Below are 15,282 nucleotides of genomic sequence, written 5' to 3'. Positions count from 1 at the left end.
TAGGGCAGTCCTGGTATGAAAACGTGGGGCTGGGGACGTGGCCGCTTTCTTGGGCTACGTGGCCTGTGACAAGTATGGGCTGGCGCGGTCAGCCTAGCTGCGCGCTCCACTGCGGTCTGGCTTGCTGCTGGCTGGGCCGTCGCCAGCGCTCTCAGGAAAGAGGAGAGGGGAGAGAGGGTGAGACTCCTTCCCCTGTCCTGTGGCTACTCAGGGCTGTCTGGCCTGGGTAGGGGCTACTAGGCCCTCTCTGTCCTGCTCCCAGTAGGCTCTGGCCAGGGGATGTAGTTTGCCCTCCTCATCGCCCAGACAGCTGCCTATCTGTCCCCAGTGTCGTCCACTGCCTTGTCCTCGTGCTGCTCCTGGGTTTGGAGGTGGAGAGAGAAACCCGCTGGTGGGAATCGAGGGCGACCCTTGCAATTTGCAGGACACCCTCTCTCCTGGTCCCCACGTGCCCTGTGGCTCCCAGTGCCCGCTGCAAGGCCACCTGCCTCCTGGCTAGCCCGTGGTGGTGGTGGGCAGGTGAGGCCCTGAGCGGGTGGTGGTGGCGGTGGTGGCTCCCACTCGCACTGGAGCTGGGGCGCCCCGGCTGCCTGCCGACCGCTCTCTGCCTCGCCAGGCTGCTGACGGACTGGAGGTTCACGCGGGGCGTGGAGGAGCAGACCAAGGCTTTCCTGGACGGCTTCAACGAGGTGGTGCCGCTGGAGTGGCTGCGCTACTTCGACGAGAAGGAGCTGGAGGTGAGCTGGTGCTGCGGGAGTAGGGGGAGCGCCTGCAGCGGGACGGGTGGTGTGGATGTCAGTGCTTCCTGCCCTGCTGCGGGATGCCCCGGGTGGGCGTGAGGAACGGCACGAGGAGACGGAGAGCACCTGCCTCGGCCCCGCTCGCAGGGGTACCCCTGCCCGAGGTGGCAGCACCTGTGTGGTGCCCCCTCGTTGGGTCCGCTGCAAAGATCCCGTCCAGAGATGGGGGAGTCCTCCTGGACACCTCCGAACACTTGGTGCGCCAGCCTCTGCGCCTGTCGCAGCCCTACGCCGAAGGACTCGGTGCCCCCGCACGCCTAGATGTAGCCCAAAGCGTGGGTGCGAGGTCGTGTTTGTCTCACCTGCTGGCTGTCTGCTGTCCCCTAGCTGATGCTCTGCGGCATGCAGGAGATCGACATGAACGACTGGCAGAAGAACACCATCTACCGGCATTACACCAAGCACAGCAAGCAGATCCAGTGGTTCTGGCAGGTGAGCCCAGGCCGGCGGCGCCGCCGCCACCTCCGTGTCCCACGCTCCGGTGCGGAGGAGCGTCCCCTCTCCCAAGGCTTGCGGCAGGCAGGGGCGGCCTGGCTAAGCCGCCTCGGGGGCTGTCAGGAAGACTGAAACGTAACTGGGAACACGTGTTCAGCAAGAAACACTTGGCTGTAGCTGCCGAGGACAGCAGGCAGCACTTAGCGGTCAGCGTGTTTCTAGCAATAGCCGCTGCTCTTGGGCGGGCAGGACACGAGAGGGTGACAAGTAATAAAGCTGTGTCAGTTCAGGTGATTCTGCTCCGTGGCCAGCCGAGAGAGAGGGGTCAGAAAATAGCCCTTGATAGCCTCGACGCAGGGCAGAGCCTGGGTTGCAGCATCCTCCCGCCGGGCACTGAGGCCTGCCGGGATGCGCTCCTCTCCCTGAGGATCCCGGGGCTGGAGCCCCGGCTGGTTTAACAGACCGAGAGCGAGTCAGGCTCAGGTCTTCGGGAGCGCGGGGGCTGCAGGGGATCCTGCTTTACTGCGGCACTGTCACCGCAGGTGGTTAAAGAGATGGACAACGAGAAGCGGATCCGGCTGTTGCAGTTCGTGACGGGGACCTGCCGCCTGCCTGTCGGAGGGTTTGCGGAGCTCATCGGTGTGTATTCCCGGCTCCCGGCACGCCGGTCGGGGAAGCGAGCTGGGGAGAGCTGAAGCGCTCTGGGGTTGGTACGTGGGAGCTGATGTTCCGTGTTCCCGCCGCAGATCTCGCGGCAGTTCACAGTAAGTGAAGCAGCTGGGACGTTAGAGCACAGAGCAGGGGCATGCAGCGATTCAGACACGTTCCCTAGACATGAACTACGTCACCACAGTTCTCTTTGAGTCCGGTTTGTGATCTCATTTTGAATGAGATATGATTTTGATTTAATTTTGGTATGTGTGTGACGAAACCCACTTTCCAGAGAACCACACTGCGTGGCATTATTCAAGCGCCTGCCCTTTAATTTGCTGCTTTTTGGGTTCTCTGTACCAGCCTTTCCGTTATTTTCCTGGAATCAATGTGAAGCTGAGCAACTAACTTAGCCCGTTAGTTTCTTCTTATTGGCACATTAGCTTTTTTCCAGTCCTCTGGAACTTCTCTAAGCGTTCACAATTTGTTAAAAAGCAGCGTCTGTGACTCAGAGTTCCTGAGCCAGTTCTTTTAAAACTCTTGCGTGGACTTGCTTGGTGTGGCAGATCTACGGATAATACGTTTTAGCACTTGCCATTTAACATCCTGCTCAGAAGATACGCTGTTAGCACGGTGTGCTGTGAACATACTTTTTCAGCTTTAAAAAAAATTTTTTTGTACATCCTCTCTGCAAAAGGGGTCAGAACAGGCGGTGTGTAAGAGTATTGGTAATGGTTTGTGCCCTAGTGCCTCTGTAGGGGATCGGAGGGGCGCGTGACAGTGAGATCTGCTGGCTAACTGCGTCAGATAACCAGGAGGGGAGAAAGACCACTTTGTGTAATGAGATTTGCTGTGCTCATAATTAACAGGCAGCAACGGGCCCCAGAAGTTCTGCATTGATAAAGTCGGCAAAGAGACTTGGCTGCCCCGGAGCCATACGTGGTAAGTCTGGTTCTCCTTGGCCCGTTCGGAGCGCACGGGGACAGAAACGAAGGGTCTCCGCCGGGCTGCGGGGGCCCGGGGCGGCCCTCCGTCCCCTCCGCCAGGGCTTGGCAGGGGATGCAGCCGCGCTCCTGGGAGCAGAGTCCGGCGGAGCATCTTAGCGCAGCCGCTGCGCGCGGCCAGACCGGGTGGGCGGGTGGCAGCGGAGCAGCCTGGTTTCGCCGTTGCCTTCACGGCCCTCGTTGTCTCGCCAGCTTTAACCGCCTGGATCTCCCTCCCTACAAGAGCTACGAACAGCTGAAGGAGAAGCTGCTTTACGCGGTCGAGGAGACGGAAGGCTTCGGACAGGAGTGACGGAGCGTGGTGCTTTCCCGGCAGCTCCAGACGTGCCCGAGTCTCGCTCGGTGGCCGCGCAGCCGGAGCCCAGCACCGAGCCCTCCCGCTGCTCTCGCTCCCGCGCTGACGCCGCCCCGGGGAACCCGCCTCCCCGTTTCCCTCCCCAGGCAAAGCCAGGGCGCGATGGGGAGAGGGCTGCAAGCGCCTGGCTCCCCCGCGCAGCTCGCGAGGGCCGGCGGACGGCGCGGAGGAAGGGGCAGAGCCTCGACAAACGCCCTGAAGCTCCCGGTCCCCCCTCGCCGAGGTGGGGAAGGGGGAGGCGCGCGGGGGGGGCTTGGGGTGCCTCCGACCTGGCTGCCGGCGGGGGCCCTGGGGCCTTGCCCTCCCCTCCCCTGTCCCCGAGGCTGGTCAGCGGTAGAGCAGCTTCGTCCCTTGTGGGCGGAGAAGGGTCGTCGCCTCTGCCGGCTGCAAGCGGGCACAAACGCGTTCGGGCTAGTGAAGGGCGAGCGGGAAGGTGGAGGCAAAGCCAGGTGTTTTCCTGCAGCCCCTTTTCCCCGTGAGCATCCCGCAGCCCTGTGCTGGGAGAGGCCGGGGCCCGGCGGCTGCAGCCTCGCAGCGGCGTTTCTGCCGGAGCAGTAGCTTTGCCGGGAGCACCGAGGGGGCTTGACCATGGGATCCATTCCCCTTATTTTTGCCTAGATTTTTTCTGCCTTCCCATGGCATCTTAATGGATGCGAGTGAGGAGGGGAAATGGCTTTCAGCTGCCTCCCAGCTGGTCCGGAAAGCAAGCGTGCGCGTTCAGGCTCCCTCCCGGGAAGGGGTCCCGCGTCCACCCAGGGGCGGCGCGGCGGCAGGGCCGGCTCCTTCCCGCGCGGGCCCCTTCCCGTTTGGGAGCCTGGCTGCGAGCGGCTCCGGCCTCGCGCCTCCTGCCCTTCCCGGCCCGGCGGCGGGTCCCCGGGTGCGAGCAGCGCCCTGCCCGCCCCAGCTGCCTGCGGCGCCGCTCCCCGGGGCCGCCGCGGGCGCCCGCTGCTCTGCGTACCTGTACATAAATGAAGTCGACGGATACGAAATACCGCGATAGCTTTTGACGGGTAACCGGGATAGTTTTGTACTGCGCCATCCGGCCTCACTGATGCCAAGTTCTCGTGCAATAAAGGACAAGCGGCTGCTGTGCCTCGGCGTCCCCGTGGCGGCGGTGCCCCACCGTCCCCAGCCGGGGCGGGCGCGCGGAGGGGGCCTGGCTGCAGGCGCGGGGGGCTCCTGCACCCCGCTCCCCCGGCAGCGGGCGGTGGAGGCGTCTCGGCCCCGGGACGGAGATGCAGGGAACTATTCTGGCACTGGCCGGGGGGTCGGACAGCTGGTCCCAGGGGTGTCGCGGGGCCGGGGTGGGCGGGCGAGGGCTGAGCTGGGGCAGGGGGGCACTGGAGCACGAAACGCAGCCGGGACAGCAGCTGCCTGGGTCACCGCAGCCCCTCGCGCCGGCTGGGCTGCTCGCGGCCGTGAAGCCGCTGGGGCCAGCGGGTGTCTGCCCGGAGCGATGCCGCAGCCCCGCGGAGGAGCGCGCACGGCCCAGGCCGGTGCGCTTGCAGGGGTGCAAACAGCACTGCATAAAGGCCGCGCTGCAACGCCGGCCGGGGGGGGGGGGGCTGGGGGGGGGGCTCCCCAGCACCAGCACCTCCTGGGAACGCAGCCCTGCTGGAAACCACAGAAAGCAGCATCTCTTTGGCCTCGGCGGGGTGAAGCCGGGCTGGGCTGGGGGAGGCAGCGCGGCTCTGCAGCTGGGGCGGGGGGGCAGCTTGGTGAGGGGATGCTCAGCCCGGCTGCCACACGTGGTGCCCTGGACCCAGGGCTGGTTGGGGGGCCGGGGGGGGGGGGGGTGGTCCAGGATGCAGCCCGAGGAGGGGCCAAGGAGGAGCTGGCGCAGGGTGCTGGCGCGTGATGGGCCATGGGCCAAGGCCAGACATGGCTTGGGGGGTGCTGGGGTGGGGAATGGCACTTGGGGTGCTGGGGAGAGGACAGGGTGCTGGGCACCCTGCGTGGGGCTGGAGGCTGCACAGGAGGCTCGGCCTGATGAAGTTGCGGGGGGATATGGCCTAGGAGATGGGGGGGAGTGGGTTGGGGGGGGCGGGGGGCACATGGGTGCTGCTCTGTGAAGCTGGTGCCTGGGCTTAATTGCTGCAAACCTGCAGGGATTGATTTATTTATTTATTCCCTGTGTTTGAGCTGAAGCTCCTCACCCTGCTGCCCATTATTTTGGGGGGGGGGGGGGAATGGGTTCCATGCCTTTACCCGGCCTGCCTTCACCCACCCCATGTTCATGCCAGGCTAAAACCACTGCCAGGAGGCCTTAGCAAGTCTGTGCAGAGCCGGCAGTGCCCCACTGGGTGCAGGATCTCACACGGCCCAGCTCTACCCCCCCCCCCCCCATATCAGCCAGACCCAGCAGGTTAACCAGGCTCGGGGGGGGGGGTGGTGGTGTATCACAGCTGCCTTCAGCCCCCCCCCCCCCCCCAAAAAAAAAAAAAAAAGCAGCAATCACCTGGGGGCAGCACTTGCCTCATGGTTTTGCTTTTCAGCAGCTGCCTCAGCTGGTAGACTTGTTTTTTGTTTTTGTTTTTTTTAATTGTCTGTTTTAGCTCAGCTTGGCACCTGTACTTAGGCTCTGGACCCCACCCCCCCCCCACCCCCAAATGCACAGTTTGCACCCGAGGATCTGAATGCTCCTAACAGCAGTTACATGCCAGCTGCATGTGCACTGCAACATGGGAGGCACCCAGGGACTGTGCCAATAAGAACTAAATATAGAGACTCTGTAGCACATAAAATGAACTTACTCCTGAACGTGGAAACACTCATGCTGTAACCCTAATGCAGTTATGAACTAATGTCTTACAGGAGGAAGAGACAATGCTCTTCCTAGCCCCATAGCACCATGCAAAACCTTCCCTTAGTGGAGCAGGATTCAATCCCCCTTCCCCCAGCACTACCATCCTCACAGAGCATTATAACAAGCCAATTATACCTGCATTTCCAGCTTCTTCAAGTGTCAGGTAACAAAACAGCCAACGCCATTCTCATCACCGATGGTATAGAAAGGACAGCAAAAAAAAAAAACGTATGAGCCCATGCTAAGGCACAGCTGGAAGAAAGTGGTCAACAGCAGCAACATCCTTTTTCTCATGAGCGCCTTGGTGCTTCTAGAACTCCCCTTCTTGGCTCAAAAATGAAGAGAGACCAATAAAATCAGAGCTCATACAGTAGTGAAAATGCAGTAGCACCCTCATTCAGGTATGGGCCTAAGTTATTAAGGAGACAAGAACAATGGGGATTAGGGAGGAAGAACACCCCACCACCAAAAACAACAGAAGAACGCCCCCCAACCACCTTTGCTTTTACCCCTTCCCTGTCCGGTGCAAGAACCAAACTGCCAGAGTAAGGCTGTATGCTGTGATAGCACCATTTTTTTTTAGATCTATCCAACTAGTTATGACGAGCACAGAAAGCAAGTATCAAGTAGGGGAAAGCAGAGCACTTTGATAATTTTAACATGAGGAAAGAATCCAGCAGCAAACCGATTTAGTTTACAAGATTTTTAATTTACAAATAAAAAACCTACACATTTTACTTTTTCTCCTTTTTCTCCTCTTTCTTGACATCACTCTTCTCCTTGTCTTTTTCCTTCTCATCTTTCCTCTCTTTTTTGCTGTCTTCTTTTTCCTGTCCTTCTTTCTTCTCTGCATCCCTATTAGCAATCTTGTTGTTAATGAGGTTGTGCAGAGCAACCACAGAACGGATAAGAGAAGCCAGATAAACTACCACCATCTGGTCATTGGTCTTCAGATAAAAGGCCTTGACAAACTCTTGCAGGTTGACATCTGGTAGCAGGTTGAAGACGTCCTGCAGATGGTAAATGATCTGGTGATTGATGGGTAGCTTGCCCATGGCTACCTTCTCTAAGTAGCTCCTGATGTCCAGAAGCTTGGAGTTCAGTCCCTTCAAACCATGGACCTGATTTGTGATCCGCTGGGACAGAGTGCCCACTGTTGTATCCTTGATGTCTCTGAAACACCCACAACAGAAAGAATCAGCATTAGAATGTTACTTTGCACACTCATTAATAGGTTTTTCCAGCTTAAAAATAGAAGTACCATTTTAAGCACAGATGAAGTGCAATTAAACTGAATGCTTCAAGTCAAAGACTGAGAACAAACTGATTCCCATTTGCGCACTCAGAAATTAGCTCTAATAGCTCATTGTTCTTTGTTTTGTCCTGTGGTGTGCATGTTCTCTTTGGAAGGATATTAGTAACACCAGTCCGATGGAGAGAAAGAAAACAACAGGATTTCTGATAGGTGAACAGCCAGGCAGTTTGTATTTGGTGACTACTCTTTTTTGGACAAGAGATCTCTGCTAATATGTCAGCTACAGATATATCAGCAATACTTCATTTAATACTGCTCTTTGAGAGATGTACAGTGAGTGGCTTGGAACTGGTCCAAACAACCCAATCCTCTGAAGCTTTGATACAGTGAAATTGTAGTTTTCGTCATCTGATGATATTTCAGTAAGTAACCACACATTTCACTAGCAATGATTGAATACGCTAAGCAAGACTGCCAAATTAATGCTCTCTTAAAATTTAAGTAGCATGTTTAACAAGAACTGTTTTTCCTCCAGGAAGCTGGCACTGGATGATGCCAGATGGATCCTGTTCAGTGCTATGCTAGTTTCATGAGAAAGCTTTTGTTTTAAAAATGTTTACCGTAACAAGTGTTCAACACCAACTTCCTCTGCTTCCTCCGCCCCAATTTCACTGGTCACATGTTCAAACGTCTTGGAGGTTGGAGTGCCATCCTTTAAGGTGGAGGAACACGAAGGGATAAGGTTAGATACAAGCAAATAGCTTACTACAGGTACTCAGATACATATGAGCTAGCCAATATCAGGTGTCTCACACGTATAGAATGGGCACTGCTCAAACAATGGGAAGGCTAAGATTGCTGAAACCTGGATTTGCACGACAGGATCTGGAAGAGGCACTAGAAAAAACATGGCAAAGCAGAATATCAGGAGACTGAAGTACACAGGTAAGGCGAGAAGTTTATAAGTGAATCACAATGCCTTTTAAAAACATGGCGTTTTAGATAGGAAACTGAAGGAATTGTGTTAGTCAATCTAGCAAACCAGTTATGTACAGTCCACAAGAAATCAGAGAAGACTCTAGTTTGAGTTTTCTTGGTTTAACTAGCAATCCTAACTGTCAAATGTCCAGAGCTGCTAGTGATTGCTTCTTCCCTGGGCTCTGCATAATTTTCAATTAATATATTTTTTGCAGGTTTAAATGCTGGTAGGTAGAATATGGAAAGTCTTCCTAAATGTCCTAACAACTACTTTCTTTCCTGATACAGCCTTTTTGTATTTGGGGATACCTTCTGTCATCCTGCTACTCACAAGCACACATGCCATTCCAGAAAGAATACAAATATGGAGCAATTCTAACTACAATTTATACAGTATTATAATTATTAAGGAAGAAATTTAAGAGATTTAAAGGCTGAATTACTGAGTTTTACCTATGTGTTTTCAAAATCAGTACTTGGACTAGTACACAGTCATAAACAGAAAGCACCACTGGGTCTACTGTGGATTCACCTGACTGTGGATTCATCCCACATATGTAAGACCTATAATACCAGGAACAGCTGCTTCTCTCTAGCAAGGGCCTCAGGCAGGCAAGAGAACCAAACTCTTTTATAGATGTCCAGAATGCATAAAATCAGACAATTATGAAAGGAAAGCTAAAGCTGACTTACTACTATATGTTGTCCGTGTGCACAGCGGTTGCAAGTGATTAACAAGTGTTGCTCATGTCTGACCTACTTATTCAGCACTAGCTGGTAAACAAATGAATAATCGTGCAGCTGCCTGGAATACTTCTACAAACAGGCTGACATGTAAAAGTGACATCTTAGGAGCGTTCCAATTTGACTTTTTGCACGGCTGCAGACATGACAGATACAGGTAAGAAGCATCTGAATCATACCAACAGCGGAAGCTGTGGAGTTTTTTAGGTCAAACCGTAAAATACGGCTTTTCTTTCAAGAGCATTGATGGATGAAAGCTTTAAATACACAGGCTTACGCTCGTATTGGAATTTAAACTTTGTTTTTAGAGAATTTGGCTCGATAGTCACTGGCCCTCATTAGTGAATGCAACATCCCCTATAATTGTAAAAGACAGCTAGATGCCTCGGGACGTGTATCTCTCAGAAAACACAGCAATCCTAACACTCACCTTTTAACTTAAATCCTTTTCCTAGAAAGTGAGTGAGAGGTATATTAAATACTCACATCGTGTACTTCTTCAACTGAAATATAAGCTTCCGTGGGCAGCCCCAGATCCTTTGGTTTCACATCAATAATCACCAATACCTTATGGAAAAAATAAATATTTCAGAAAACCAGGCATCTTTCAAGGACTGGAACAAAAGTACTGACGCCAACTCTTCATTCTACAGCAATGGCACGCTGGATGCTCAGAAACACTAAATTCAAGCATGGAAAAAAAAGTTATCTACCTATTAGCTATTTCAGAAGATTTTGGTCCAAATTCCTCAATCACTTTACAGCTACCAGTTTTTAATGTTCAGTATCCCGGATAACAATGGGAGGGGTTAAGGGTTCCTAGGCCTCCCACCCAGAAGAAAAAGAAAAGTTACAAGTTTAGCACTTACAGAGTTAGGACAGTATCTCTTCATCAGTTCATTGATAGCAATGTCGTTCTTGTGTAGTTTAGGGCCTGTGTGGTACCATCCAACTATTCTTTCTCTAGCTGAGCAAAATCAGAAAGGATTCAAATCGGAATCATACAGTAAAACAGCTGAAAGATTTACACACAGAGATTGAATTAGCAAATCAAGGGGGAAAATATGTCGTCTGCAGAAGATGAGTGTAAAGTAGGGGAAAAGGAATGAGCATAGGCAGGACAACGCCACAGCTAGTGACAAAGGGGTGTTACCACTCTTACTTTGCACATGTAACTTCACTTCTAGTATCTTTAGTAAATTACAGCATTTCATGTCATTTATATAGTTTTGCAGATAACATGATTTGTTAGCTTGAAACTTCAATATGTATGGATGCAACAGTTCTAGTTGCTCCCAGGGCTGAGGAAATTCATAGGAATTGCAGTTGTGACTAAACATTCAGCTTCAAAGTCTTGAACTAAACAGTGAAAACACTTTTAAAACCAGTATCAAAGAGTAAATGGAATTATTATTTCAAGTGGGAATTTATAATGTCTACATTGGTGCAAAAGCAATTTCAGGGGACATCTGTCTAGAAAGGCATAGGTAGGGGAAAGCTTTGAAATTCTTCAGAAATGATCACGTTTTTGAAATCCAAATAATTCTAAAGATATTTGGGAAAGTTAATGAGGTATAAATGAATGCATTAAGAAGAAAAACTATTTAAGCAAACTAGCTCATGAAAAAATACCAGTAATACAGACAAAGTGAGTCCACGCAAGGAGTTAGCATGGAGTAGCTCCATGCATCCAGGAGCTATTAATTTCCCATCTTACTATGAATTCTCTTTCTCACACATACAAACCCTTAAAAATTTCTCAGAATATCACTCCAAGAAACCCCACACTTACCATTGACTTTCTTAAACATTCCATACATGTTCTCCAGATAGTCATGGTCTAGAAACCACACAGTATCATCCTTATCGTCCTCATCAAAAGGTACTGGAAATAAAACAAGATATCAGTATTTAAAAATCCAAATTCCAGCCTGGAAACGTCCATAGAAAGATGATGTTTTAGGATATCTTTGGCTGCTAAATGAGACTAGATTTGAATCAGCTTAAACTGTCCTGCAGCATTAGGCTGCGTAAACTAAACTGAAATGCTAGTCAATTCTCTTCGACAGAGGCTCTCTCATAATTATTAAATTAGTAAGACTGGTGAGCATAAACGCTTGATATGATAATTTGAGTATTTTGACAGACTTTATAGCTTGCTGACAACAGAAGTTTACTTGGAGAAAAATCAGTTTTCAGTATAGAATGCATGCCATTAGTGCTCTTGTGTACAACTAGAGCATAACGATGTATTTTAAAAAAGGACTTATTTACTCTTTAGGAAAGAACTAGCTATTTTATCAGTTAACAAGTATAAAGGAGCACAGCTTCAGTTCTGAGAGCAAGCATTTAAGAGACACCAATTGCAACACAATGAACAATATGCTTAGAGGAACAATCACTACTTTTACTGCACAAAACCTGAAGAAAAGAGATAAAACCTAAAACATACGTTAGATCTGTACACAAGTAGCTAATAGCTACGCCACCACTATACACTACGGCTTCTGTCCTGCCGCCTTACGACACGGACCGCTCATCAGAGACCTGCGGTAAGTTCTCCGCAGCAGAATATTCACCAGGTTTTCAGAAGAGGTTTACACCTACTCCCGAAACGTTGCACGTTGTACACCATCACGGGGAAGATGCACAACAAGACTGGCTGGAACAGGCGTGGGTCTGCGAGCAAGTAGTTGGCATTTTTGTTTGATACGGGCTGCTTTGTAAGCGTCAGGAAGAACGGGTGGTCTGGCCAGGTGGCTTAAGAAAGAAATTATGTAATTCACCCATCAAATAATTCGGTCGGTTTTAAGCCAGGCGAAGCACCCAAACTCACCTGCAAAACTGTTGGATACATCCAGTATTTTTTTCTGCCAGGAGCCCAGCAGCACGCCCACAACTCGCTTCTGGTTCCCAACCTTCCCTATCCTAAAGGGGAAAAGCCGGTCAGCGCGCAGAAGCGGAACACGCCGACGACGGGGAGGAGGAGGAGGAGGAGGCGGCAGCAGCGGGCCGGCTCCTCCGCCTCGCTCGGCGGGCGTCGAGGCGTCGAGGGCGTCCGCCGGCGGGGCCAGGGCGGACCCGCGCCGCGGCCAGGCGTCGAGCAGCCCCCGGCGCCCGCCAGCCGCTCGCTGCCACCTGCGCGACAGCCGCCAGCTTCTGGACCGCAGCGCGCGGCCTCGAAGTACATATATATACACACACACATATATATATATATATATATATTTAAACCAGCGAAAGCTGCTCGTTGGTTAAGTTAGGCCCAAGCTACGCCCGGGACGGAGGGCAGGAGCTGCGCAGCTCCGGGGACAGGCCGCGGCGCTCCCGGCCCGTTTTAACGGGCGCGGCCGGTGCGTGTGGAGCCCCCCCGGGCTCGCCCCCGCCGCAGGCCGCGCCGCCCGGCCCGTGACTCAGCGCGGCGGCCGGGCCTCACCGGTTGAAGTGATCGACGACGCTGAGCAGCACCAGCGGGTGCACCACCACGCGCTCCACCGCCAGCTCCGGCATGGCGCCTGCCCGCGCCCGCGCCCGCTCCGCCCGGCTCGGCTCGGCCCGGCCCGCTCCCCTCTACCTCTACCTCTACCGCCGCCGCCCGCGCTCCCAGCCTGCCCCGCTCGGGGGCGGCGCCAGCCTGACGCCATCTTGGCGAGGTCGCGGGCGGAAGCGGGGAGAGCGGCAGCGGCGCCCGGGCACCATCTTGGCGAGGTCGCGGCGAGCGCCGCCGCCATCTTGGGAAGGGGCATCCCCCGCTGTCGGCGGCGCGGCACCATCTTGGGGAAGTGAGGTCGCGGCGCCCGGAGGTGAGGGGCCGGCCGGCCGGCCGGCGGCGCAGGGAGGCGGGGAGGCCCTTTCCCGGGGGGCCCGGGGGTGCTGCTGCTGCTGCCGCCGCCGCCGCTGCCGCCGCCGCCGCCGCCTTCCTCGCAGCCGGGCTCCGCCGAGGCGCTGAGGGCGGAGGAAGGTGCTCGCCCCCTCCCCGCCCAGGCCGCGCGGCCGGGCCTCGCCCCGCACGAAGCCCCTCGCCGAGGCGGCGCGGCGCCGCCCGCCCTGATTTTAGGCCCCCGCCGCGGCTCCTCCGCTCTCCTCGCCCCGCTACGCGCCCCCCCCCCCCGGAGCCCCCTCGTGGGCCGGGCGCGGCTGTGCTGAGGCCGGGCGCAACTCAGCACACGCGCTGGGGCAGGTGCGGTTGCAAGCGCAGGGCCTGAGGGGCCCTGCTCAGACCAGGGTAAAAGGTGCCTGCTCCCCTCCTTGCCCACAAAGCCAGCCTTGCTCCCCCCCCCCCCCCCCCAAGCGCGGGGTGCCCTCAGTAAGGCTTCGCTGGCTGCTCCCCGCCGCTTCGGCCTTCTCCGCGCACCTGGAAGCGGCCTGCGGGAGAGACGTCCCCGAAAGCACCCGGGGACGGAGGCTGGCCTGGCCAGCCCGAGCCCCTCTCGTGCTCCTCTTGAAGGCGAGTGAGCGTGACATCTGCCTCTCTCCAGTTGTCAGCAGCTTCCCCTCATCACCTCGACCTCTGCGAGGCCATAGCGAGCGGCCGCACAGTGATGTTACCGTCTTACATGCGCTAGGCTTAAAATGCGGGGGTGCCGTCGTCTTGGCTGGGTAGAGAGTCAAAGAGCCAAGGGGACATACAGAGACTTACTGCGGCCTCAGCTGCGCTGCCGGTGACTTCCCCTCTGCGTCTGCCTGTGCAGCCTGGGAGTTGTCCCAGCCGGGACTGAAAACTCAGTTATCTTGTTTCAGGGCTTTAGGTAACTTCAGGATTCTCAGTACTGCAGCGCTAAATGTCTCTGTGAACGCGGATATACCGCTCTTACTGCTAGGAGCGTTAGCTTTCTTCAGAGGGGATCGAGTTAGGCTAATTCGTTTGGTTTTATAGGCGACAACCGCCGTCGACGTGGTGGGTGGGTGGGTTGACTGCCCTTGGTGTCATGGAGTAACTTCTCAAGAGCCTGAACTAAGACTAATACTTAGCAAATCTTTGTCCTGGGGTTTTCCTGCCTCCGGAGTAGGAATTAGTAGACACAGAGTTTGTTTTTTGTACTTTACTTTAGCAAGAAAATAGAATCTGAGGCTGTTAGTCCTGAATCTACTGTGGAGGTGATGTTAAAGGGGAAAATACCAGCAAAATTCTTGAGGATATTATCACTATTTTAAAGCGTTATATTGTCTAGTATTTTCCACGCTCTTCCTGTATAACGTTACGTATTTTTATGGATTTTTCAGCTCTGACCAAATGACAGTATTCTGGGTGAAATCTAAAGGTTCGTGTTGCTACTTCTGCTGAAATCTGCTACAACTTACAGTCGCTATTAAAAATTAGAGACCTCTCGTGGAGTTTTTGGAGGTTACATCTTTTAATGTTGGTTTTATTTATTGTTCATTTTCTTTTAATTTCTGGTAGATGGCCTCGAGGTGTTTTTACCAGCAGAGGGAGACATCTGACCATGAAATTCAAACACAGCTGGTATTCCCTAGCTTGTTTTATCAATATACATATAAAACTCAATGTTCAAATTAACTAGTTCAATAAGTAATTTAGCTCATTGATTTTTGGGCATATCCTAAGTGCCATTACAAGCTACGGATATTTTAAATGCCATTACCTAATAGAAGGAATGTTTTAAGCACCTTTTATTGATTTTATTACTGCTTTATTTTGCTGTCTTGGTTTAAAATCATTTTAACCACTCTGTAATCAAGAAGAAATATATCGTTGGTGAAATACAGTCAATTTCCTAAAAACCTTTGACATCGTTAAATAAGGAATTACAGTTGTTAAATCATGTCAGGCAATAACCAAGGGACAGAAAAGATATAAAATTTGGAGCGGTGGGCTAGCGTACCAGTAAGCTGTTTTGACCTTTGGCATTCAGACTCTGTATGTGACAATCACACTTCAGTTCTGTTCTTGGTTCTTATATCAGTCAGGAGAGATTTAAAATCTCAGCATGCCAGGAAGGTTGTTGAAGGATAACGGAGTATGATCTAGAGACAATTAAGGGGTATTTTAATGACCTGCTGTGACTTTTTGTTAAAATTACTCTCTAACTTAGCACATTTGAAATTTCATTTGCCAGACTGTCTTGCTAGTAGTGTAGTATATCGATGTTATACACAAAAGGAGTAAATTGAGTCTGCTCGTAGGGATTTCAGTTACTCCCCTTCCCGGCTCTTTTGACTTGAGAAGATTATCAGTAATATTGAGCTAATCAGTTGGTAGATGCAGACTGGGAATACAGGCAGTATGTTGCTTA

At 53.0% G+C, this 15,282-nt stretch overlaps 3 protein-coding genes across 11 annotated transcripts in view; 2 read left to right on the top strand and 1 right to left on the bottom strand.

Annotated features, from left to right (window-relative positions):
* Positions 1-4,331, top strand: part of WWP2 (WW domain containing E3 ubiquitin protein ligase 2) — a 51,677-nt gene extending 47,346 nt beyond the window's left edge. For 3 of the 5 annotated variants that reach the window (XM_068955817.1, XM_068955815.1, XM_068955816.1), the window contains exons 20-24: positions 617-737; positions 1,128-1,232; positions 1,778-1,874; positions 2,756-2,828; positions 3,083-4,331. In XM_068955817.1, coding sequence (XP_068811918.1) covers positions 617-737; positions 1,128-1,232; positions 1,778-1,874; positions 2,756-2,828; positions 3,083-3,182 — 496 coding nt within the window. In that variant the 3' untranslated portion in view covers positions 3,183-4,331. The remainder of the gene's footprint in view (positions 1-616; positions 738-1,127; positions 1,233-1,777; positions 1,875-2,755; positions 2,829-3,082) is intronic. The other 2 variants (XR_011143234.1, XR_011143233.1) reach the window with 1 other exon arrangement.
* Positions 4,332-5,785: 1,454 nt separating this feature from the next.
* PSMD7 (proteasome 26S subunit, non-ATPase 7) lies at positions 5,786-13,879 on the bottom strand. 4 transcript variants are annotated; one of them, XM_068955819.1, is made up of 8 exons: positions 13,383-13,879; positions 11,865-11,956; positions 10,821-10,913; positions 9,898-9,995; positions 9,515-9,595; positions 7,927-8,018; positions 6,781-7,224; positions 5,786-6,460 (listed from the first exon to the last, which is right to left on the bottom strand). In XM_068955819.1, the coding sequence occupies exons 1-7, from the start codon at positions 13,490-13,492 to the stop codon at positions 6,786-6,788; spliced, it is 1,005 nt and encodes a 334-aa protein (XP_068811920.1). In that variant the 5' UTR covers positions 13,493-13,879; the 3' UTR covers positions 5,786-6,460; positions 6,781-6,785. The 4 variants fall into 4 exon arrangements, with proteins under 4 accessions (XP_068811920.1, XP_068811923.1, XP_009685285.1 ...); XM_068955822.1 differs by lacking the exon at positions 13,383-13,879 and adding an exon at positions 12,465-12,642; XM_009686990.2 differs by lacking the exon at positions 5,786-6,460 and having other exon boundaries at positions 6,605-7,224.
* The window catches only part of ZFHX3 (zinc finger homeobox 3), a 752,695-nt gene continuing 750,129 nt past the window's right edge, over positions 12,717-15,282 (top strand). For both annotated transcript variants that reach the window (XM_068955804.1, XM_068955803.1), the window contains exon 1: positions 12,717-12,831. The gene's annotated coding sequence lies outside the window, so the exon portion shown is untranslated. The remainder of the gene's footprint in view (positions 12,832-15,282) is intronic.

This window comes from Struthio camelus, chromosome 10 (genome assembly GCF_040807025.1).
Source record: "Struthio camelus isolate bStrCam1 chromosome 10, bStrCam1.hap1, whole genome shotgun sequence".
Taxonomy (NCBI): domain Eukaryota; kingdom Metazoa; phylum Chordata; class Aves; order Struthioniformes; family Struthionidae; genus Struthio; species Struthio camelus.
Note: the sequence above shows the minus strand (reverse complement) of the source record. Positions and strands in the feature narration are given on the sequence as shown.

Bases quoted from the DNA above. Each gene is read 5' to 3' on its own strand.
- PSMD7 (XM_068955819.1), bottom strand. From the start codon at position 13,492: ATGTCACGCTCACTCGCCTTCAAGAGGAGCACGAGAGGGGCTCGGGCT. The intron at 9,996-10,820 runs GTAAGTGTGGGG...GATTTTGCTCAG, and splicing joins AATGTTTAAGAAAGTCAATG to CTAGAGAAAGAATAGTTGGA. The intron at 9,596-9,897 runs GTAAGTGCTAAA...TTTTTCCATAAG, and splicing joins AGAGATACTGTCCTAACTCT to GTATTGGTGATTATTGATGT.